General features: G+C 42.5%; 1 protein-coding gene across 2 annotated transcripts in view; it reads right to left on the bottom strand.

Annotated features, from left to right (window-relative positions):
* The window catches only part of LOC149142846 (protein OSB1, mitochondrial-like), a 77,154-nt gene that overhangs the window by 1,671 nt on the left and 51,157 nt on the right, over positions 1-24,326 (bottom strand). For both annotated transcript variants that reach the window (XM_089447397.1, XM_089447398.1), the window contains exon 3: positions 4,923-5,085. In XM_089447397.1, coding sequence (XP_089303523.1) covers positions 4,923-5,085 — 163 coding nt within the window. The remainder of the gene's footprint in view (positions 1-4,922; positions 5,086-24,326) is intronic.

Below are 24,326 nucleotides of genomic sequence, written 5' to 3'. Positions count from 1 at the left end.
CACCAGTGATTGATGTTAAATGTTTAATGAACACTTCCTAGTAATTGTCGGATTACATCAAGTTGGCAGCTCCATTGTTGGATGGTTGAAAACGCAAGTCCCAGGGTTTCGGTTCCCTTGGTTGAGGATGTACCCCGACTTTGTCAAGCGGTTTTGAAGGGTCAAACCATTGAGTTTGACCCTCCTCCTCGAAGAGATGTTTTTGTTGATATGTGGTATGCCACATAAGTCCTCCTCGTTTGAAAGAAAATTGAGTTTGAAGTTGGTGAACCTAGTTTCTGGGCTAAAACCCCCAAGGCTAGTGACATGAAATCTTATCATTTATTCTCCGATGGTTGTCAAGGTGATTCTTACCGCAATAAACCAATCATTGACATCACACCCTAGGTAGGACATGTTACCGCTCAAACTAGCAAGGGACCTAAGGGAAATCCCTAAAGGGAAAATGTTAGACCAAGGGCCTTGAAGATCCACCTTAGAAAAAATGACTACCTCTAACATAATGTTAGACAATATATGGATGAACATTGTGCAAAATGGTCCCAAACTTTTCATTCTTGAAAGACTAGATGATTCTTACAAAGTAATTCAATCAAGTAAACTCTAAACATGCTATTATCACATGCTTCTATCTATGATGCCATACCAAAACAAGGTTCTTCTAGAAAATACAATGATGCATGCTTACTCCTTTAATGAACTTGTTAGCATCAATTCCTTCAAGGTCCTTACAGTTCCCTCTTCCCATCATGCTCATCATTAACAAGCGCAAGAACTGCCTTGTTTAGCCATCCTTCTCATTTTGCGTCCTTCATTATGTACCTGCAATATTCACCGACAAGTACAACCAAGCAAAATATACAAAAAGAATAATGTCAATTTTGATGATCTAGGGTTTCCATGGATTTCTTAGAGGGTATACTTCTAGGGTTCTTAAACACACCCTAAATTCCTTGATATTTTCCTCGGAAACATCGACCCTAGGGTTTATCCAATTCAATCCTCACTTAGGGTTTACCACATACCCTAGATCTTTTATTGCAAACCCTAAATATCAAGAGCTAGGGCTCCCATGAGGGACCAAGTCAATTACGGGTTTTTTTCACTTAACTAGGGCTTCCTAATCCAAGTCCCATCTTGGTTTTACAATCCCTAGATGCCATGGACCTCCACGGTAAATCCTACAAACCCGAGAACCCTAATGTATTACATTATGCAGACCTTTTATTCAACCTAAGCATAATACAATTGTGCATACCTTATGGACAAGGACTACGTACCTTTATCTTCCATGATCACTTGGAAGCTTCCACAAAGTCTTCTTTAAGATCTCAAAAACTTGATCTCACAAAGCATTGTCACTTCCACTGTTGTCATGATCTTCCTGTCAAGATTGCCTTCAAGAGAAGCTTCAAAAATGTCAATTCAGGATGCTCTTCAAGATGACTAATCGATGCTCTTCTTGAATTCTAGCTAGGGTATGTTGTAGATGCTACTACAGATCCTCAAACTAGACTCCTACTACAGCTCCTTACTTCAAACGAGCCTTGAATGGTATACATCAATCCTTCCTTACTTCACTATCCGCGATGATAGCTCTAAAATGAAGCTTGTGTTGTCATTCTACAACTTCGGCCCTCTGGTTAGGCCTTACTACAGTCATTGTAAAAACTTGAGAGCAGGCTTAACAATGCCTCTTCAACCTGCGGTCTTGAATCCTCTTTCTTTGTTGGCTTTGAGAACCATTATAGGCCTCTCAAACACGAGATTACATTGCTTGCTTTTCTTGACAAGGGATACAGACTCAGTGGCCTAAGCTAAGCAAACCCTAGGTTAAGCCTCTGCTTGGGTTGTTTGAAGAGTGATTTCCAACCTCTTTTAATATTCCAGAACCCTCGGCCTAGAATGATTTGTATAGAGGTCTTGACATTGTTGTTCTAGCTTGTAGATTAGTCCTTCTAACAGCTCTCGATGCCATGAGTTAGTTCTGAAACCTTCAATTTAGATTATAGTGGAATTTAAGTGCCCAGTCTTGCCTTTTGTTCCCACGTCCAACCTTCTACTCTTTCAACTTCGCCTTTCTTCAAGTCTCGGTTTTTTTGAAATGACGAGGTTGTTGCCTGAGGTGAACCTTTTCGGCATCCTGAAAACTCTTGGTTTTATGTGCAGAACTTCAGCCTACTTTTCAAAGGTCTACTCTATAAGATGGGTGCTCTAAAGAATGACTTTTTCTTACTTGGATTTACTTCCAGATGGCTCAGTCTTCAAGACTAATGTAAACAGACCCTTCTCGCTTACAATTAATGGTGATCTTCCAGTTGCCCCTGCCTTCGACCTTAGCTCTGATACCATGTTGGAAAATCGATTAGGGCAGCATTTTAAATTGAATTTTCCTTACTTGACAGTTACTTGTGATACTATGTTCCTTTTTACTTGATTATGCTTATGTTCTTATCATCAAATAAATGCCAAAAACAATGAAGATCACAGCCATACAAAAATGAACATAAGATATAGGCTCCAAGCCTGAGCAAAACACCTCTAAGGGGAAAACCCAGAAAGAACTTCTCTTCTTATAGAATCAATTCAAAGGAGACTTCCAAGACCGAAACCTAGACCAGGCCTACAACTAAGAACCAAGTCAACCAGCCAATCTTTCTTCTTCAATGCAGGACTAAATCTTCAAGGGCAACGAAACAATATCTCTTCAAGATGAGGGCTCTTCTAGCCTTTCGCTCTTACCAAGACAACCTACAACACCTCTTGCAATTTTGGCCCTAAGGTAACCCTAGAAACCCTAGGGTGCTCACATGTGTGAGCAATCGAAAGCATATTTCAAGCTTTCGAACTCTTCTAGGGCTTCTTCCTTTCTTCATTGCACTCCTTTCCAATTACAGATCGAAAACAAAGATGTATGCTTGAAGTATATAGTAATAGGTCGAAGATCCTTCGTTATATAGTCTTTCCAAGAGGTTCAAATAGCCCTCTCTAGGCTGACTTCCTCCTTGTTGGCCGACTTGGTCTTGGGAGCCTTCAAGACACTTATATACAAAATAATTTTCCTTTTCTTGATACAAGTGCCTGAGAGGGTCTTTTACAATATGACAATGACACTTTGACACATGACAAACCCTAGGAGCATTCAATGGATGCTTGACCTAATAACAAAATGACTTGAGCATGAAACTCATGCTTTACAAAAATCATTTTCTTTCTTCTTTTGATAGATACATAGAAATTACGTTATGACATGAGTCAAATGACAATTATGAAGACCAAAACTAGTTACACTCTCCAACACTAGCCTCATTTGGACTATGGTGCACATGGAGAGACACACTTCTCTTGGATTAGACTTCTTTTTTCTAGATAGCTATGGATCACTAGTGGATTGACTTTCTTGGGGACCTTCTTGATGTGGATTTGATCTCTTTTCATGGATGATTTATGGTGAAGTTTGGATGGATGCATCGTAAATCTAGTAAGTGGCATTATTTATCACGGTTAGTGTTTTATTGGATGAATGTAAGTATTAAGCAAGTGGGCATGGTATTTGTTCCATTATCCTTGTTAAACAAACCCTTCTTCCAAGTCTTTCAAGAAGCAGCAAGTGGGCTTATTCCATTAATTCATCTTTGGAAATTGAGACCCTTGATTCAAAACTCGGATACGTCAATGGACTTACCCTAAAATTTTTGAGTCTTGTATCTACTCTAAATATCTTAAGTTTGTTTGTTCCTAGACTCCATTAGCCCTCGATTGAGGTAGGCACTAGTCCTTTCTCTTGTGATAATCATTATACTCATAAAATCATTTTTTATTGTTCTTGGGTAAATTATGATTTAATTACAGAAAATTCATATATTTCTAGTATTATTGTATTGGATGTCCTTGTCCTAAAGTCGAGCATTGTTTGGAATATATTGAAAAAGTAAGTGTCATTTTAAGTGTATCTACTAGCTAAAAATTAGGGTTGATGTCTAGGGTTTTAATTGTTATATTGTTATATTGTTTTACTCTTATCATTAGCCCTCATTTTTCACTTTATTATCATAGTTTTTAAGGCTAAATTCTCTGTTGTTATAAACTAGTTGATTGCCGCAATTTCTAATTACACATGCTAGTTTACATCAGCAAATTGTAATTTCTTGATAGTGTGTTTTCGGGGAAACATATTGAGCCTCTATTGATTGGCCTAAGCCTCTAGAAAAGTCGTAGGATCCTTTGAACTCAAATTTGGAAATCACCTTTTAAATCCAACCTAAATCCTAATTGTTTAATCTCCTATATTGGTGATGATTGAAGTAGAATCCTTAGGGGGATCTTGACTTGGTTTGACTAGGCCATTTTGATCCTTAAGACCTACTAAGGAAGCCTCCCTTACGTTGGAAATCCATCCTACACTAAAACGAGAGGAGTAGTTGCTAAGGTGACAATGGTAACACTCTCATTTTTAGTCATTGTCTAGGTCACCTAATGAGGCTTTGCACTAGAGTGCTAGATATTGTTAGAACAAGAACAAAACCCACTTTCATCCCAGTGGAATGAACCAAGTGAACCAAAGCTTCATTAACTCAACCACCAATTAAGAGAGGAACAACAGTCCATATAAAATGTCCAAAAGGACATTTAATATTTAATAAGTGTGAACGATACAATGATGATTGGTAGTCAAAGAGACTACTTATATACTTCCCAAGAGAAATATGGCAATGCCTGGCTCATAACAGCTATTATCACTAATAATCTAAATTATATTCATTTCACTATTAGCAATAAGCCCTCAGGTATATTGCAAGCATATGACATCAAACATTTAAACTGACTTCAAGAATGTGCATGCATATCTACTTGAGTAATCATGCAATCTAAAGTTGACAGCAAAGCAGCATGCCCATCATATCCAATTTTCAAAAACTCACCTGAACTAGAAGACTCGACTGGGAATTTTTGATATTGAAATGTATCCCCCTGAATAATTGCTTGTCTGGAAAGAGCTGGAGATGGAGTATTCTTGTCTACAACAACTTGTTCGGAAAAATCTAGAGATGTTTTTTGAATGAAATTCAGTGTGTTTGCAATAACCTGTAAACTTACAGCATGTCAGTAAATTTATGGATCGAATTGTAAAAGCTTTAGAGAAGCAGAGCACAAAACTAATATATAATTTAGTGTGATATATGGAAATCCATTTTGCAACATGCACTTGGAATTGTAGTAATAATCATCAGCTTGAACTAAGTTGCACAATGCAAACATCAAATTAAGTGGCCCATGGTAGGGAATATCTTTGTAGAATAAAGTCATCTTCTAGAAGATGGGATAGAAGAACTACACTAATCCAAAGGTGCTGTGGTATTTTTAACACCTAATCAGCAGAAAAAAGTCTACTCCCAATAGACAATATGTAGGATTGATTGAAATGAATGCAAAGCTTCCAAAATTACAGTGCCTCCCCTTGATTGTCAGTTGGTATATCTGGCTGGCCCGTAATCGTTTCATATTTGATAACAGACCAGCGAGCTGGCCTCACATCGCGGCTGGTATAATCTCAGCCTATAATGAACTGCCCGACCCTCCGCCACCCAGAGAGCGCAGACCACATGCCCCTCCTATCATTGACAAAAGCACTCCTTGGGCTTTCTTTGATGGCGCTGCAAATCAACGGGGCTGTGGGGGAGGTTTCATTCTATATATCAGTGAACAACACTTCTTCAAGGTCAAGATGGGATTAGGAGCTGGAACAAATAATTTCGCGGAACTCATTACCCTCCGTCACTTACTTCATTTCTCTCTGGGGCACCATTGCATCAAATTAAATATTTTTGGGGACTCAAAGATCATCATAAACTGGTTCAATGGCATTACTGCATGTCACATACACACACTCAGTAATATATTGAATGAAGTTAATATATTCAAGGCTGAATTTAACAATATCTCTTGCAAACATATCTACAGGGAGCATAACTGCAGTGCTGACCAACTATCCAAGGAGGCCTCGGCATTACCCAGAGGAGAGTGGTTGATACAAGAGCAGAGGGGGACAAATGAATACCGCTATTTTCATCGGCCATATATAGACCAGCATTACCAGAGGGACATCAGTCCCTGATCACTAGCTGTTTTTTGTCAAATACTGTAAAAACATCAAAAATTTTGCAATGTACATAGGCTTATATATACAGTTTTATATTCTGAAAGGGCCCTGCGTGGCTTTTATACAGGCTTATATAGGCATATAAAAGATAATCACAACTGATATTATGACAGATCGCCCTGCGTGGTGTATCTGGACAGCTAATAGTACTTTTTTGTGACAGTCCGTGGTGACTCAGTTACAGCATATGCAACAGCATCTACAATATGTAATTTTTCTATATTAATGAAAAATTACGGATTTTTCCAGTGGAAAAAGAATGCAAAGCTTCCAAGCTAATCATCAATGGTCCAAAATGTCCCATGATTTATCTCAAATTATGTGGGATTGATAGAAATGGATACAATGCTTACGAACTAATCATTGATGATCTGAAATGTACTATGATTGAGCTCCAGCCTAGTAAATTTCATTTATGTACTCATCTATTCTTGGCCATGAAGAACATAAAATAAACATGAAGTGGAAAGAAAGGGGCAGTAGGTGCAGGGGGGGTCATTCATGATCCTGAAAGAAAAATGGAAAAAGAATTTGCTTGAGGAATAGGAAAAGCCACTAACAGTAAGACCGAGGCAATGGCTGGGTTCCACGGAGTGCAAAGGCTAAAGGCACAAGGGGAAAATAAGGCAATAATAGTTGTAGACTCATCTGCAATAATATGGTTCCTACTTCATCAATCAACCCTAAAGAACCCCTATCTCTTTTGATTGGTCCATAGAATCCTAGCAAACATCAAGGAGACTGAATCACTTCAGTTCTACTAAGTTCTATGAGCCCACAATCAAGAAGCCAACCAATTAGCTAATGTTAACGTGGGTATGGTAAAAGAAAACCTAAAAATAAAATGGGGATCCCTCTATTCATCCCCCTTTCCCAACCGCTTTCTCAAATGATGATCATAATCAATATGATGTCCAAATGTCTCATCACTCTGTTACCCATTTGATGCACAAGTATGTTTTTGGGCATTTTGCTATCAGTCATCAGATATTTACAGAGGTTCAAATTGTGTATGGGCATTATGCAGGGACATATTATGGAAGCACACGCCTTTCCTGCCATTACCCTTATTGCTGACTAAGGACTCTTAGGATTTCCTAGTAACTGACTGTTGCTCAACAACTCTAGTGTCTTCGAGAAAGGTGTTATGTGCAATGTGATCTGTTCATGCCCCTGTTGATGGTCTTGATAGCATAGTGATCATGATATGGTGGTATTTTGGTTGAGGGTCTATGTCACATTACACCCTTTTATTATTTGTGTGTTATCATTACCATTTTATACTCCAATAGTATTTGGGTGTTATTGCTATATGATGATATTGGATTCATGTGTGAGCTCCCTAGTAGATTGACACATATCTACACATTATTCAACTAATCGTCATGTCTACTAAGATTATTTAAGGGTTAATTATTTAATGGCCACATGTTGATAATGACAGAAATAATTTAATAGCTGATTATATGTGCTATGAGAATAGCTGAGTATATTATTCCCATGGCTTAGATCTATATTTAATGCTCAAATCCCAAGGGTTAACTAGCTGATTTATGATGAAAACTTGAAATAAAAGATAGTAAACTAAACTAATTAAAACAGAAAATAAAAGTTTTTGGGCCTGTTGCTGCAAAATCTAGCAGACCTTGGAGAGAGGCACTCTACAAGGCTAATACTAGACCAAGAGACAACAATGGGGCAATGGCACACTATTGTTGATTTTTGGTAGCATTGGATGTGCTCTAGCCATGAAAATTGGTAGAGAAGCTAAAGCACATGAGATCTCCAAAACTCAGAAATCGTTTGGAGAAATTCTACCCGGATGAGGAGATATCAAAATAATAAATATTTTTAATGGGGCCTTAAGTATAAACTTAGGAAAATTAAAATATTAATGTGTGTTAATATAATTTTGGGTTAGAAGGTTCCAAGAGATGAGGATCAAGCCAAATCTAATCTTAGATTCTTAGCCATTGATTAGGGAATTATTCTCGGCCGTTGAAGACTCAATAGGAAAAGTATAAGAGGAGGCTTGAGGGTCAGTTGGAGATACACCAAATTGATCAGTCAATTCAATTTTCTGGAGCGAGGTTTGCTGAAAGAATCGAGCCAGTGATCTGTAATAGCGATGGGCAGTTCAACAGAAGGCCGAGAATACATAGCAGAGAGGCAGAGATAGTGCCAAAGAGACAGCGCAGATCCTGGGAGGGATGACATAGAGACAGTTAGGACAGATGCGGAAGCTGAGGAGGCCAACTTGGGCGACACAAAGGCCTAAAAGGTTGACGCAGAGGCAACAGTAGCTGCGCAAAGGCTAGCAGAGGCCAAGAGGCAACGCTGGAGATTTTCGCGGGGCAGACTGGAGCTGAGAGGGTGACACAGTCCCTGCAAAGTGACGCAGAGCAGTGGAGAAGCTTGGAGCAGCTTTCGCTGTCCAGCTAAGGAGTTGCCATAGTTGCTATGGGATCGATCATCCGGTGGCTGATCAGCCATAATATCTGTCTCCGAGGAGAGGTACTTCTGCCAAGGAAATTCTTTGAAGGGTTAGCCATTTCTAGCACCCTAGTTGTATTCAGAAATTGCATAATAATAAAACCCTCATATCTGCTTCACTAGTTTTCCCGCATTGGGTTTTTCCGGGGACGATTGTCCAAAAATAATGGTGTCCCTTGTGTGATTGTCTCAATTATTTCAGTTTTTGATCTGTATGTGTTAAGGTCGCATTTGTGTTTATTTCGGTATTTATATTTATAAATAACTTGTTAATGGAAAGAACAAGTAGGAGATAATAACCCAGATAATGCAATAGGGATTTTTGACGTGTTAGACTTAGAAATTTCAACATGGTATCAGAGCATTGCAGATCACAGGACGACTGAAGCCACTAGCAGAAATCTGAAATTTGCAGCAATAACAGCTGTCCCGAGAGACAGCGTTGTGCTAGAGAAAAAGCAGCAAGAGAAGAAGTGATGCAAAGCCTGGGTCATCATTTCGAGCTAGGAGGAGGGCCAGCGCAGAGGCAGAGAGGGGCAGATCATACCTACGCAGTGCTCGGTCATCTTTCTCAGCCAGGAAGGATCGACGCTGTGGCCAGGAGGAGCAGATTCAGCCTTTGCCGGGATTGCGTAGAGCCTGAAAGGCTCAGTTTCTTCAGTTGCCAGGGCTTGGGGAGTTGTGGGTAGATTGTGATTTGAGGAGCTGGTGGGATGTTGTTTCTATCGAAGCAAAACAGTGTCTAAGGAGATGGAACCAAGGTAGAGGGAATCACTACCTCGATGGATTTCTAGCCAAGGAATCCAAATCCGTGTTGCAGCGGCAAAGGAGGATTGGAGAGCAGTAGTTCAATAGTTGTCCAGAGGATTTCCAGGAGGGAAATCAAGACTTAGAGGGAGATTTCCAGGAGGGGAGTCGAGACTCAGAGGGAGTCCAAAAGAGGAGTTGAAATGGCAGTGAACGGACTGAGGGATCAGGACAGGTTGGACGGGGCTTCCAACTTTGTCATCTGGAAGGCCAGGATCTTGGCAGTCCTGGATCGACATCGCATCAAGGACTTTGCCTTGAGAACCGTGGTTATCCTAGTTAATCCAGCTAAGAACGAGAAGTATGAGGATGCAATGGCGAGGGCGAAGTGCATGATCCTTGACAGGGTCAAAGATCATGTCATACCACATATTGCTGAGAAGAACACAGCAAAGGAGATGTTACATTTTGATGACATTGTATTAGGGCTCTTCCGCACAGCAGAAGATGCTCTTGGAGAATCATTTGAGTCATATCAAATGCAGAGGGGAGAGCAGATAGATCGATTCCTTCTCAGGTTTGTAATATTCCTAATTAGCCCTAGCTAATTGGAATATTCGATTTTGCCAAATTTTGCCTTCTATAGTTATTATGTAAATAAAAAAGTAAGAAAGGGGGACATAACTCACTTTTAGAATAAAAGTCACTTCCTAGTAGCACAATGTTGTGACTTAAAGGGAGAGCCAAGGGGGGCCAAAAGGGGGACGCAGAAATGGAGCCCACGCAGACACATGGAGGGACTGCGCAGGAGGGGAGGAACACGTGGCAAAAGGGGAATCGCGCAGAAGAAGGTGAGCATTGGGATTGAGAGAGGCAGAAGCTATAAAAGAGAGAGGAGCCCCCTCATTTTGATCATTCAGTTATGTGCATTTGTGATAGTCGTTTGGCTTAGAGCACGCTGGCTGTTTAGCTAGTCTGCAGCACTGTTTAGTGCATTGAGCGTCTCCGTTCGGAGATCTCACCCTTAGCCCCAGGGGACTTCGAGTGCCTGCTCGAGCAAGTTATTTTCGTTGGCATTTCAACAGCAGTATCTTCAGCATTTCAGCAGTGGTTTTATCAGTGTTCTGGAGGGCTGCGTAGCACTGGGACAGGGACGCAGTTCTTTTTGGGAGCAGTCTGGATTGAGGGTTTGTGGAGGATTTGGGCCGAGGGATTGAGCAAGAGATCATCTCTTGCATATTGGAGGAGTGGCAGAGTTCTGGGCTGAGTTTCTAAGGGTTCTATTCAGTGGCAGCGCAGAGCAGTGAGGAACTGCGCAGAACCCCAAGGGGGTGATTTTCGGGGGTCACCCATTCCAGGAAAGCTTTCTGGGTTTTTCTGGGTTTCTTGAGTAGAATCCGATTCCAGAGTTTCAGCTTTTTTTTTAGGAGGGGAGCAGCCCCAAATCCTCGTTTGATTTCTAGCAACAGCAGCAGCGCATCAGTTTTCCCAGCAGCTTGGACGCAGATCAGAGAGGGGCCATTCCTTTGCTATTCTGAGTGTATTTCTTCACTTGCAGGTGTCATCTTCCTAATCACCTCCTGTACTCATTTTATTACCCAGTATAATAAAATGGCTTAGCATTCTCTCTGCATTTCTTGTGCATCTGTTTATGGTTTATTTGATATATATAGTATCATTGTTACTTGTATCTCTGTGAGCATTCTCGGCTATTATACCACTTGTGTGTTTCTATCATACTCTTAGACAGAGTCTGGAAAGGGCCAGGTAGCCTCCAGATCTCGTCCTCTTTCTAGAGGCGACATATCTGGTAAATGCCCTCCCAGTCCATCTCTGGTTGGAGTTTGCTTGTGTTTGGGGTATATTCCTGATATGGGATATTATAGTGGTATCAGAGCATAGATCTGACTCTTCCTGTGGAATTAGCAATCTATGACACCGGGGGAGAAACCCTATATCTGTTACAAAGGTTGGAGATACAGAGACGTTGGGCGTAGGTTGGAGAATACCTACGGAGAGGGAGACTGTGTTCCGGTGGTGGACGCAGAACAGGAGGAGCCTGTGGTGGACGCAGAAAAGAGGGAGTCGGTGGTGGACGCAGAGCAGGAGGCTCCAATGGCGGATGATGACGGGAAGAGATTTGCGGATATGCTCCTCAAATCAATGCAGGATATGTCGAGGCAGATTGAGGTGATGGGGCAGAGATTCACAGCAGTAGAGGCCAGACAGCGTGAGAGCCCACAGGTTTTCCCGGTTGGTGAGGGATCGGGTGCATCCCACCATTTGCCAGAACAGCATGATACTACGCAGCACGTGGCCTCACATGCCCCTACACGCTCTACCATGCCCACTTTCTTAGGAGCAGACACAAGGGCCGTAGCCCAGCAAGAGGCAGAGCCTGGACACATGGGTGATTATTTTGCAGAGTACCAGGCCTATGGGCAGGAGTTCAGGGAAGCCCTCTCATTCCGTGATTTTGTTCAGCTCCAACGGGATAGTAGACCCCGCAACCATCACAGAGGGTACCGACATTATCATGATGGTGACACCCACCGTGCAGCAAGTAGATTCCACTTGCCTACGTTTGATGGCTCATCAAACAGTGCGGCAAGGTCTTGGGTGGAGAAGCTGGACATTTATTTCCAGCTTAAACAGATGTCGGAGGTAGAGGCCATCAAGGTGGCAACATTGCATTTGGATGGCGAGGCCCAAGATTGGTGGTTTCATGGGATGGTTACACTCGGGCAATCTACAGTGACGACATATGCTGAGTTTACCAGGAGATTGATGGAGTGATTTGATCGGAGGGATCCAGAGCAGCATTTTGTTGAGCTGACAAGGCTCAAACAGACAGGGAACCCAAATACCTACATTGCAGATTTCTTGAGGGTCTCCATGATGGTGCCGACCTATGCACGGTGCGGAGGGTCGATATGTATGTTGAGGGGTTAGCAAAGCCACTTCAGGATTTAGTCCGACCCACTAAACCAGCCACACTTCAGGATGCTATCAGCAGGATCCGGGACCTACAGGATGTCTTACCCAGGACCCGAACACCTTACCCCCAGAGACAGACTTTCCAGTCTAAGGGGAAGGATGTGAGGATTCCACCTCCAAAGGGGAATCCAGGATGAGTGCAGATTGACGATGATGTCAAGAGGGAGCTGAAGAAGAAGCAGTTGTGCTTCACATGTCAGGAGCCATGGGCACCAGGACATAGATGTGCTGCTGGCAAGGCACATTTCATTGAGGTTTTCTCCGAGAGCAGTGGAGAAGAGGATGACGAGGATGGTGTGGAGGCAGGAGATAGCCATGATGGACAGGGACCTTTGCCACCTCCACCGCCAGCAGCAGGTGGTGCATCTTTTGCACCCACCGGATGGCCCTTGCCGCATTGCAAGGAGTTCCCAAGTATCTAACGCTACGCGTACGAGGGACAGTACGTGGCCAGCGAGTGTCAGTTTTGGTTGACAGTGGGGCGACCCACAACTTCATCGATGCACAGATGGTTGAGCGGAGAGGCATACAGACAGAGAGCTTCGATGGGTTTTCAGTCTTGGTCCCAGGAGATCAGACCATGACGTGTGCTCAATATGTTCCAGAGCTTTCAGTGATGATGGGCACCTACACATTGACTGACCACTTTTTCGTGGTCGATATTCCGGACACCAACATGATACTGGGTGTTCAATGGCTCATCACTCTAGGGAAGGTCACGACGGATTGGAAGACCCTAGAGATGGAATGGGATGATGAGAAGAAAGGGAGGCATGAGACGATACGAGGACAGCATACGTATCCGCCTCAGACTGTTTCGGCTCATCGGATGGAGGCAGTCTTCCGAAAGGGAGACATAGAGTGGGCAGTAGAGCTGCGTGCATTGGAGGCAGGGACTAGAGGGCAGACAGTGCACCCGGAGATACAGTCCATCCTTGACTAGTATGCCATAGTATTTGGGGAGATTCTACCAGGTCAACCACCAAACCGGGGTTTGAGCACACTATTGAGCTTGAGCAGGGCATACAGGCAATGATTACTACCCCCTATAGGCATCCCAAGGCCTATCGGGACAAGATAGAGCGAGCCATTCAGGAGTTGCTAGCTCTTGGGCACATCAGACCGAGCACAAGTCCTTTTGCTTCTTCTGTGGTGTTGGTGAAGAAGAAGGACGATACATTGAGGATGTGCATTGACTACAGGGCCCTGAACAAGAGGACACTAAAAAACAGGTACCCCATACCCAGGATCGAAGAGTTGATGGATGAGTTAAAAGGAGCACGGTTCTTCTCAAAGATTGATTTGAGATCAGGGCACCATCAGATTCACGTGAGGGAGCAGGACATTCCCAAGACCGCCTTCAGATGTCACTATGGGCACTTTGAGTTTTTGGTGATGCCCTTCGGGCTAACCAACACCCCATCTACATTCCAGACTTGCATGAATCACATCTTCCATAGTCACTTGAGGAAGTTTGTGTTGGTGTTCTTTGATGATATACTCATTTACAGCAGGACGTGGGAGGAGCATCTCCAACATATTGAGACAGTATTACGCATCTTGGAGGAGCAGCAGTCCTATGCCAAGCTATCCAAATGTGAGTTCGGGTTGACAGAGATGTTATACTTGGGACACATCATTGGAGTGGACGGAGTGAGGGTCCACGAGGAGAAGATTAGGGCCATCAGAGATTGGCCGGAGCCGAGAAATGTGACGAAACTTCGAGGATTCATTAGCATTTGTACTTACTACCAAAAGTTCGTCAAAGGTTTCTCACAGCTTGCTGCACCCCTGACAGATTTGACGAGGAAGGGGGCATTCAGTTGGTCGGATACAGTGCAGCGAGCCTTTGACAGGCTCAAGGAGGTTATGAGCAGCTGCCCAATGCTTGCATTGCCAGATTTTGCGCAGCCATTTGTTTTGGAGTGTGATGCGTCAGGAGAGGGGATCGACGCAGTATTGATGCAGGGAGGTCACCCTATAGCCTTTGAGAGCTGGAAGCTCCTTCTGCACGAGAGGTTGTATTCTATATACGATAAGGAGATGTTGGCCATCATGCATGCATTGGCTAAGTACCGGCAGTATTTGGTGGGGAACAGGTTCAGGGTGAGGACTGATCACAACAACCTCAAGTTCTTTTTGGAGCAGAAGCTGTATGCCGACAAGGGTCGGGTAGAGAGGCAGTTCGAGGTGGGGGACATGGTCTACCTACGATTACAGCCATACCGACAGTCGTCACTGAAGCAGAAGGGGGCTGAAAAGCTCAAGCCCTGCTTTTATGGGCCATACAAGGTGATATGCAGGATTGGACAGGTTGCATATGAGTTGGAGTTGCCCCAAGGCAGCAAGATTCATAACATTTTTCATGTATCATGCCTGAAAAAAGCATTGGGGTAGCAGGTAACAGTGACAGATGAGCTACCACCTATGGATGATGAGGGGCATTTGGTATTGCAGCCGGAGGCTATCATTGATACCAGGGAGAGGCAACTGCGGAGCAGGACGATCCAAGAATTCTTGGTGAGATGGAAGAATTTGCCAGATGAGGATGCCACTTGGGAGAATGAGAAGATCTTACAGCATCCATCACTTCAGTTGCTTGAGGACAAGCAACATTTTGCCGGGGGAGACTGTAATATTCCTAATTAGCCCCAACTAATTGGAATATTCGATTTTCCCAAATTTTGCCTTCTATAGTTATTATGTAAATAAAAAAGTGAGAAAGGGGGACATAACTCACTTTTAGAATAAAAGTCACTTCCTAGTAGCACATCGTTGTGACTTAAAGGGAGAGCCAAGGGGGCCAAAAGGGGGACGCAGAAATGGAGCCCACGCAGACACATGGAGGGACTACGCAGGAGGGGAGGAACACGTGGCAAAAGGGGAATCACGTAGGAGATGGTGAGCATTGGGATTGAGAGAGGCAGAAGCTATAAAAGAGAGAGGAGCCCCCTCATTTTGATCATTCGGTTATTTGCATTTGTGATGGTCGTTTTGGCTTAAAGCACACTGGCTGTTTAGCTAGTCTGCAGCATTGTTTAGTGCATTGAGCGTCTCCGTTCGGAGATCTCACCCTTAGCCCCAGGGGACTTCGAGTGCCTGCTCAGGCAAGGTATTTTCGTTGGCATTTCAGCAGCAGTATTTTCAGCATTTCAGCATTGGTTTTATCAGTGTTCTGGAGGGTTGCGCAGCACTGGGAGAGGGACGCAGTTCTTTTTGGGAGCAGTCTGGATTGAGGGTTTGTGGAGGATTTGAGCCGAGGGATTGAGCAAGAGATCAGCTCTTGCATATTGGAGGAGTTTGGCAGAGTTCTGGGCTGAGTTTCGGAGGGTTCTATTCAGTGGCACCACAGAGCAGTGAGAAACTGCGCAAAACCCCAAGGGGGTGATTTTCGGGGGTCAGCCATTCCAGGAAAGCTTTCTGGGTTTTTCTGGGTTTCTTGAGTAGAGTCTTATTCCAGAGTTTCAGCTTTTTCTGAGGACGGGAGCAGCCCCAAATCCTCGTTTGATTTCTAGCAGCAGCAGCAATGCAGCTATTTTCCCAGCAACTTGGACACAGATCAAAGAGGGGCCATTCCTTTGTTATTCTGAGTATATTTCTTCACTTGCTTTGTGCAAGTAGAGGTGCCATCTTCCTGATCACCTCCTGTACTCATTTTATTACCCAGTATAATAAAATGGCTTAGCATTCTCTCTGCATTTCTTGTGTATTTGTTTATGGTTTATTTGATATATATAGTATCATTGTTACTTGTATCTCTGTGAGCATTCTCGGCTATTATACCACTTGTGTGTTTCTATTATACTCTTAGACAGACTCTGGAAAGGGCCAGGTAGCCTCCAGATCTCGTCCTCTTTTTAGAGGTGACATATCTGGTAAATGCCCTCCCAGTCCATCTCTGGTTGGAGTTTGCTTGTGTTTGGGGTATATTCCTGATATGGGATATTACAAGGTTGCAGGAGATTTGTGACCAGCTTACTTCCATGGGGTCTACACCGGATCTAGAATTTATGGTTAGGACTGCCTGAATACAGTCTCCAAGGAGTGGGAGACACTTGTCCAAAGTATTTTGGGCAGGGCTACTCTTCCCGGTTGGGAGGAGATGTGGGCAACTTTTCGCCAGGAAGAGATCAGGAGGATGACCAAGGCGAGGAGTAGTGGCAAGGGAGGTCGAATCAAGAACGAGGAGGAGGATGCGGCTCTAGCATCTGCGGGACAACAAGGGAAGAGGAAGAAGAAGAACATCTCCAAGGTTAAGAGCTTCCATTGTGGGGAGATGGGACATTACGCATCCCAGTGTCCCAAGAAGAAAAAAAATAAGGTAGAAGCTTCTAATTCAAAGGCAGCTTCAGCTAAGGCGGAGAAAGAGATCGTAACTGATGACGATTATGCCATGAGTGCTCATCCGCCTCTAGAGAAGAGGTGGGGAGACATCGAGTTGTATTCAGGAGGAATACATACCAGGGGCAGGATCCTTGAGGTGCCCAAACTCTTGGATCATATCCGGCTACAGGAGCCCTTAACGACAGTAACAAGATGATAGGGGTCGGGTGGAGCAAAGTGTAGTGGAGCAGCAAGGCAATGCTTGGCTGCAAAATTCTGAGACAACGCAGTGGAGGTTGCAACAGTGCGAGAGGCACAGAGATGTATGCAGCAGTGCAGTGGCAACAGAGGGAGCACAGGATAGCAGCGGCGGCAACTTCAGCATCACGAGGCTTCCAAAATCACTGGGATGTCAGTGTTTGAGGGAAGTCAGTTACCTACTTCTCGGTAACTAAGTTGCAATGCAGCAATTAACAATGGCAGTGCTAGGGGCAGCATGGGAAGCTTGTTGAAAGGGCGCTACAGTACAGATATAGCAGTGGCAGTGGCAGTGTCATGGGCACCAGTACAAGGAGCAGTAGTGCAAAGGATATGAGGCAACAGGTCAAGCATTAGCACAGGTACCAATGTGAAGGATCAGTGTGATGTTTTTATAGTGAAGCATTGCTAGAGCACATTCCTCGCTAAGAGGGAGTGTTGATTTTTGGTAGCATCGGATGTGCTCTAGCCATGAATATTGGGAAGTTTGACTCAGATTTGAACGAAGACCAAAGTTGACCACAGACGAGAAAAGTTGTCTCTGATATATTTTGATGCTAGAAACTTATTTTTGAATGTTATTGGGTTTTTTTGTTGATGATAGTGTATTGGGATCATTGTACTATCTACTAAACATTTTATGACAATCTAATAGAAGAATAATTTCAAAGGGTTTTCCCCCTTGTGGGGTTTTTCCCTAATCTTTGACCAAACTTGGTGTCTCTTGTTGATGTGTTGATTGTCTCCTTTGTCATTGCATTTATTGTTCTATCTTCAATTATTGTTGATGAATGGAAAGACTAATTGTAATTGGAAAGATTGGCAATCGAAGTATTGAATTAGGCTAAAGTAATTTATACAGCATAGAACAATCTAAAAATTTAACATGGTATTAGAGCTAAGGTGAAGGACAAGCCCAAAAGGAGACAAGCATTGAAGCAATCATCTTTGGAAAGTTGAAAGAGTTGATCTAGCCAAGTCAAGATGACTTCCTTCTTCAAAGAAAATGAGAAGTTGGGTGACTCATCCAATTTTGTTGCATGGAAAGTCAGGTTGGAGATCATAGCTGATAATAATGATGTTTTGGACTACATTCAAGGAAAAGTACTTGAGCCTCTAGAGAATGCTTCTGTTGTTGCCAAGAACAAGCACAAGAAAGGTGAGTTGAAAGCAAAGCAAATCATAGCTGATGGTTTACAAGATAATTTACTTGCATATGTTGGAAACTTGAGAAGGTCTAAGAACATATATGATAAGGTAGCTCGCATGTATGAAGTCAACAATTTGAATGAAATCATCTCCTTGAAAGATCAACTCAAAGACACAAAGATGAACAAAGGAGAGTCTGTGCAATCCTACATAATGAGGATATCTCATCTTAGAGATCAATTGCAAAGAGTTGGGGAATCTGTGCCTGACAGGGAATTGGTGATTGTGACTCTAAGAGGTCTCCCTCCTATTTGAGAAACCTTCATTACTACTATAAGCAACAACAATGTCCTCCCTCAAGAAGAATCAAGGATGATATCGAGAGGAAGGATTCAAAAGCATGAAGAAGGAGAGCCTGTTGCATTCATCACTCATAACAAGAAGAAGAAGGAAAAGGAGGTCCATCAAACTCAAGAAAGCCTCCTCCTCGAAATCCAAATAGAAGGAAGGATTTTTTGCACATTGAATGTTACAATTGTCATAAGAAAGGCCACTATGCTCGAGATTGCCCCGAGAAGAATAATGGACCACGCTATAATAATAGAAGTAACAACAACAGGTTCAATGGTCAAAGGAGGAGAGATGACTGAAGGAATAATTGCAATGGGAGAGATGAAAGAAGAAGAAGAAATGGTCCAAGTGATCATGAAGAAGATCGTCGTCCACAAAAGAAGTCAAAATTCTCCAGCTATGAAAGCAATGTTGTGAATCAATCTGAATATATTCTTATTTCTGCCCTTACTAGCGTGGAATAGTTGGTTGGTTGATAGTGGGGCCACTCATCACTTCTCTGGTTATAAGAAAGTTCTCTCTAATTTGGTAGAGAGGGAGTCAAATTTGAAAATTATCCTTGGAGACAACTCCACTCATCCGGTTAAAGGTTTTGAGTGAGTCAAATTTCTTTTGAATTCGGGAGAATCTATTTTTCTCCATGATGTGAAGTATGTGCCAGGGTTGAAGAAAAAATTGGTATCAATATCCGCTTTGGAAGACAAAGGGACGAGGGTTGCCTTCATCAAGGGAAAGGTCCTTACTTGGCCTGTTGGATCACCTATGAGAGATGCATTCATATTGGGATCAAGATATGAAGGACTCTACAAGGTTACTGGAAGACCACTTCTAGCATTGGTCCATTATACTAATCATCTAAGCGAGCTATGGTACCGAAGATTAGCCCATCTACATTATGATGCTCTTCTGAAATTGAAGAAATTGGTCTCAGGGATTCCCAAGGTTCAAGCCTATCATGATGGAGTATGTTCAGGTTGTGTTAGTGGAAAGAAGACAAGGGGACCATTCCCCTTTAGCGAAAACAAGACAAATGACATCCTCCATCTCATCCATTCTGACATATGTGGTTTGATGCCCGTGCATTCTATTGGTGGCCATCTCTACTACATCACCTTCATTGATGATTTCTCAAGAAAGACATAGATATATTATTTGAAGTACAAGGATGAAGCCTTTGAAATGAAGGAGTTCAAAGTTTTGATCAAAAATCAAACAAGGAAGAAAATCAAAATATTCAGGTCCGAAAATGGTGGAGAGTACACATTAAAGGACTTCATTGATTTTTGCAAGAAGGAAGGTATCAAGAAAGAAACAATTGTGCCCTATACTCACGAAAAAAATGGAGTGGCTCAAAGAAAGAACTGGTCCATTATAGAGGAGGGCTGAAATTAGCAAGGATGTTATATTTGATGAAGATGTCGCCCTTGGAAAAGCAAGGGACCTTCCTCCGCCTCCTCCTCCTGAGGAGAATGATGATATGGATATTCTAAATGGTCCTTTTGTGCCTGAATCTAGGACAGATATTGTTGATGGTCCAATGGAACCCATGGATCCCCTAGATACTCCTCCATGTGATCCTCCCACCAGGAAGAGGCCACTTTGGCTTCGAGACACATTACATGATGATGAGAGACAAGCTCCCATTCGAAGATCATTCAGAGAAAGGAAGAAGACATGCAGGTAACAGGGATAAGTTGCAGCCATGAGCACTATGCTTCAAGCCGAACCTCCCACATTTGAAGAAGTCATGAAGGAACAAGTTTGGAAAGATACTATGGCCAAATAATACGAATCAATCATGAAGACCAAAGGGGAAATCTGTGGTGACTTCAAAGCAACTATTCAAGATAAAGCATGGAGTTGATGTTAGCATTGAAAAATATAAAGCAAGGTTTGTGGCCCAAGGTTGATGATATATTTGCACACGTGACTCAATATACAACCATTTGTTCAATAGTTTCCCTTGCTCCATTCGTTCGATAGTTTCCCTTGTTGCAAGTCAAGGATGGACCCTTCATCAGATGGACGTGAAGACTGCATTCCTCCATGGCATGTTACAAGAAGAAGTGTATGTTGAGCAACCACAGGGATTTGAAGTAGAGGATCGAAAGACACATGTTTGCAGGTTGAATAAGGCATTGTATGGTTTGAAGCAAGCCCCCAGAGCATGGTACGCCCGCATAGACAGTTATTTGGTGAAGTTGGGATTCACAAGAAGCAATGTCGATCCCAACCTCTACTTCAAGGTAGTCCAAGGTATGTCGTTGATTTTGGTTTTATATGTTGACAATCTATTCTTGACAGTTAGTGAGCCCCTGATGATCAAGTGTAAGAGGGAGCTAGCCTCTGAATTTGAATTGAAGGACCTTGGAATCATGCATTACTTTCTAGGCCTTGAGGTGTGGCAAAAGCCCAGTGAGATTTTCCTTTCACAAGGAAAATATGTTGTGAAGCTACTAGAAAGATTTGGAATGACAGAATGCAAGTCACTACCCACACCGATGGAAATGAACTTCAAGAAGCTATGTGGAGAAGCTGCAGGACCCGATTTGGCAAATCCATTTGAGTATAAACAGTTGATTGGGGCTCTAATGTTCCTAGTGAACACCTGTCTGGACATATGCTATGCAGTGAATACGTTGATTCAATTCATGACTGAGCCTCTCCATGCACACTGGATCACTGCCAAACACATTTTGAGATATTTGCATGGGACGATCACACTTGGTCTGAGATATTCTACCGGAGATGTTCGACTTCATGGATACACCGATGCTGACTGGGCAGGAAATGTTGTTGACAAGAAGAGTACATTTGGATGTTGTTTTAGCCTTGGATCTGCCATGATATCTTGGATGATCAGGACATAGAAGTCTATAGCATTGAGTATCGCCGAAGCAGAGTATATTGCCGCTAGCATGGCTAGCTGCGAAGCAATGTGGTTGAGGAAGCTCTTTGGAGAGTTATTTGAGCGGGTCCTAGATACTACAGTGATATATTGCGACAACAAAAGTGGGATCCGTCTAGCAGACAATCTCGTATTTCATGACAAGTCCAAGCACATAGAGATTCGATATCACTTCATTCGAGACATGGTGCAAAAAGGAGTTGTTAGACTCCATCACATATCAAAGAGCAGCTTGGACTAATGGATGTGAACCCCCTGATAAGGGGCATCACTGATCGAGGACGTTGAGCCAGCTCCCCCCCTGTTTGAGCTCCCAGGGTGTGGAATTGAGATAGAGGGCTCCTGGGGTTGAGGGATCTCTGGACAATAGGGTATCACCCCTATCTGTTACCCATAGGGTTGGAGATGTTGCTCCCCTATCTTGGTCTTTGTAGAGTATACCCCAGTTGGCATCATACCCACAAGCCGAGCTTTTTGGGGTTGTCCCTCCCCATCGGGTTGAGGAGGCTTGAGGGCGTGTGATCCTTACCTTTTGGTAAGTCGGGTATCTCACCCAAGCTTGGATTATGATGCAGGTGTTCTACCACATGACTCTTGAGGGTCACTGTTGGGAAGATCGGTAGGCAATAGGATGGGTTGAGATGTGATCCCTATATCACCTATTGCTCAATATGGGGTCGGAGAGCTCCCCTGTGAGATTTCAGGTTGAGATGTACTCCCTGATGGGGTTTCGGATTGAGATATGCTCTCTAATGATGTAGAGGGTGGTAGCATTAGCTCCCCGGTGATTTTTCTTCTTTAGATTCAAGAATGTTTCAGCAGATGGAGTTGAACAGAGATTGGACATGATATGGCGACAGGATTGTTGATCGATGGTCACATATTGACAGGTGGAATTCTCCCTAGTTGAGAGGGAGTGTTAAATTATGCAACTACGATCAAATTCCACTTTAGACAGCTCATTTGATGGAGATGATGATTGCATTGAATTCCTCCTTTCGAGAGGACCAAAATCGACCTAAAGATCACTCAAATCAGATAAGGAGAAGTATTTATGAAGGAAAGCCCACACATGCACTTTTGGACAAGGTTGTCCCTAAAGCAAATTGGTCACCCAAGCTTATAAATACAAGTGACCTCAAGCTCATTTGCCCATCATCAAGCATCTTCTTCTTCTCTTCTTCATTGATTGGCTCACACAAGTCAGAGCAGGGATGACAATAGAAGTTCGCAAAAGTCCGAAATTATAGGGTCTGAGGCTCGCATTTGTTTTAGGGTTTTTGGATTACAATCACAGGCACGTCACAAGGTAAATTCGACCACAGTCGTTGGCTTGGAGGCATTAAGGGAGCGACTGAAAGCCTTCAATCACTCACACAGTTCCTCCTGCATGCAACCGAGAAGTTTGACTAAGATTTGACCGAAGACTGAAGTTGACCACAGACGGGAAAAGTTGTCTCTGATATATTTTGATGCTACAAACTTATTTCTGAATGTTATTGGGTTGTTTTGTTGATGATATTGTATTGTGCTCATTGTACTCTCTATTGAACATTTTATGACAATCTAATAGAAGAAGAATTTCAAAGGGTATTAACTTTTCCCCCTTGTGGGGTTTCTCCCTAATCTTTGACCAAACCTGGTGTCTCTTGTTGATGTGTTGATTGTCTCCTTTGTCACTGCGTTTATTGTTCTATCTTCAATAATTGTTGATGAATAGAAAGACTAATTGTAATTGGAAAGAATGCTAATTGAAATATTGAATTGGGCAAAATAATTGATACAGCAGAGAAGAATCTGAAAATTTAACAGCAGCAACCGGGTTCATAGTGTCTATGGGTCAATCCTAAGGGTTACTCAACCTTGGGAGTCTCGAATAGAGTCCCAAAACACAACCGATGCATACAAAACACAAGACCGTTGTAAACTAGGGCAAAATCTGCAGTTCATGACAACAAATGAAACTTCATTACAGCATCAAAACTAACCATTCAAATTGCATGAAAATTATACTCGAGGAACAGTTAAAAAATTAGCAACTTAGGAAATAAAATTCAGCAACATCCCATGGTTCAATTAGCCAATAAATGCGATCGCAGAAAATTACATAAATTATAAAGATTATGCTTCTCCAATGCACTTTAAATCAATTCTACACCATCAGACATTCATCAAAGCGCATTATTAAACCAATAGAACACATTTTAGGAGAACTTTATCCCCAAGATCAATGAAATTATATAAAAAGAAAAATTTAATTAAACTAAGGTTTTACAAATTTAAATAAAATTAAAACATATCCACTTGATGAATGAAGACTAGTGCCTTCTCCACCAAGGGCAATGGAGTTTAGGATATAGAATAACACCTAAGGCAATCTAAAAGGGAAGGCTTAATTCCAACACTCTAGGGAAAAATAACTTGTTTGCCCTAGGGTTTAAATAAGGGTTCTTAATTCTCTAGAATTTCAAGGGAAAAGAATTAACCTACACTCCTCAAATCTTTAGCAAATGAGGACCAATTGAACAAGGAGCATGCACACCAATGTCAAATTAGCCTACTATAACAAGCGTAGCAACAATTCCTGTGAAAATTATCCAAGTATAGTAAATAAACCAACTTACAATACGTGCAAGTTCCAAGATTCACCAAGAAAACCTTTGAGAAGAGCTGAATCCACAAGAAGAGAAACCCTAGCCCTAGTTACTCTACTAGACCTCGATTGCCCACTAGTTCAAGAGAATCCAATACAATAGAAATGAATGTGTGTTATGATGTGAAGAGGGAGCAATTATGGGACCTGAGTTACCCCTTTCCTCGTCCTATTTTTATCACCCCTCAAGTGTGCTGTTTTCTTCAGTGATTTTCTTTTTCTTTTCATTCATAACTTAAATTACAAGCTCCATTAGGTGCATCAATTACCCCTTAAAGACGTAACAG

This window comes from Pinus tabuliformis, chromosome X, assembly GCF_031772625.1.
Source record: "Pinus tabuliformis cultivar Carrire ecotype Pingquan chromosome X, CPIR1, whole genome shotgun sequence".
NCBI lineage: Eukaryota > Viridiplantae > Streptophyta > Pinopsida > Pinales > Pinaceae > Pinus > Pinus tabuliformis.
The sequence above is the reverse complement of the archived record's forward strand: the minus strand, read 5'-3'. Positions and strand labels throughout refer to the sequence as shown.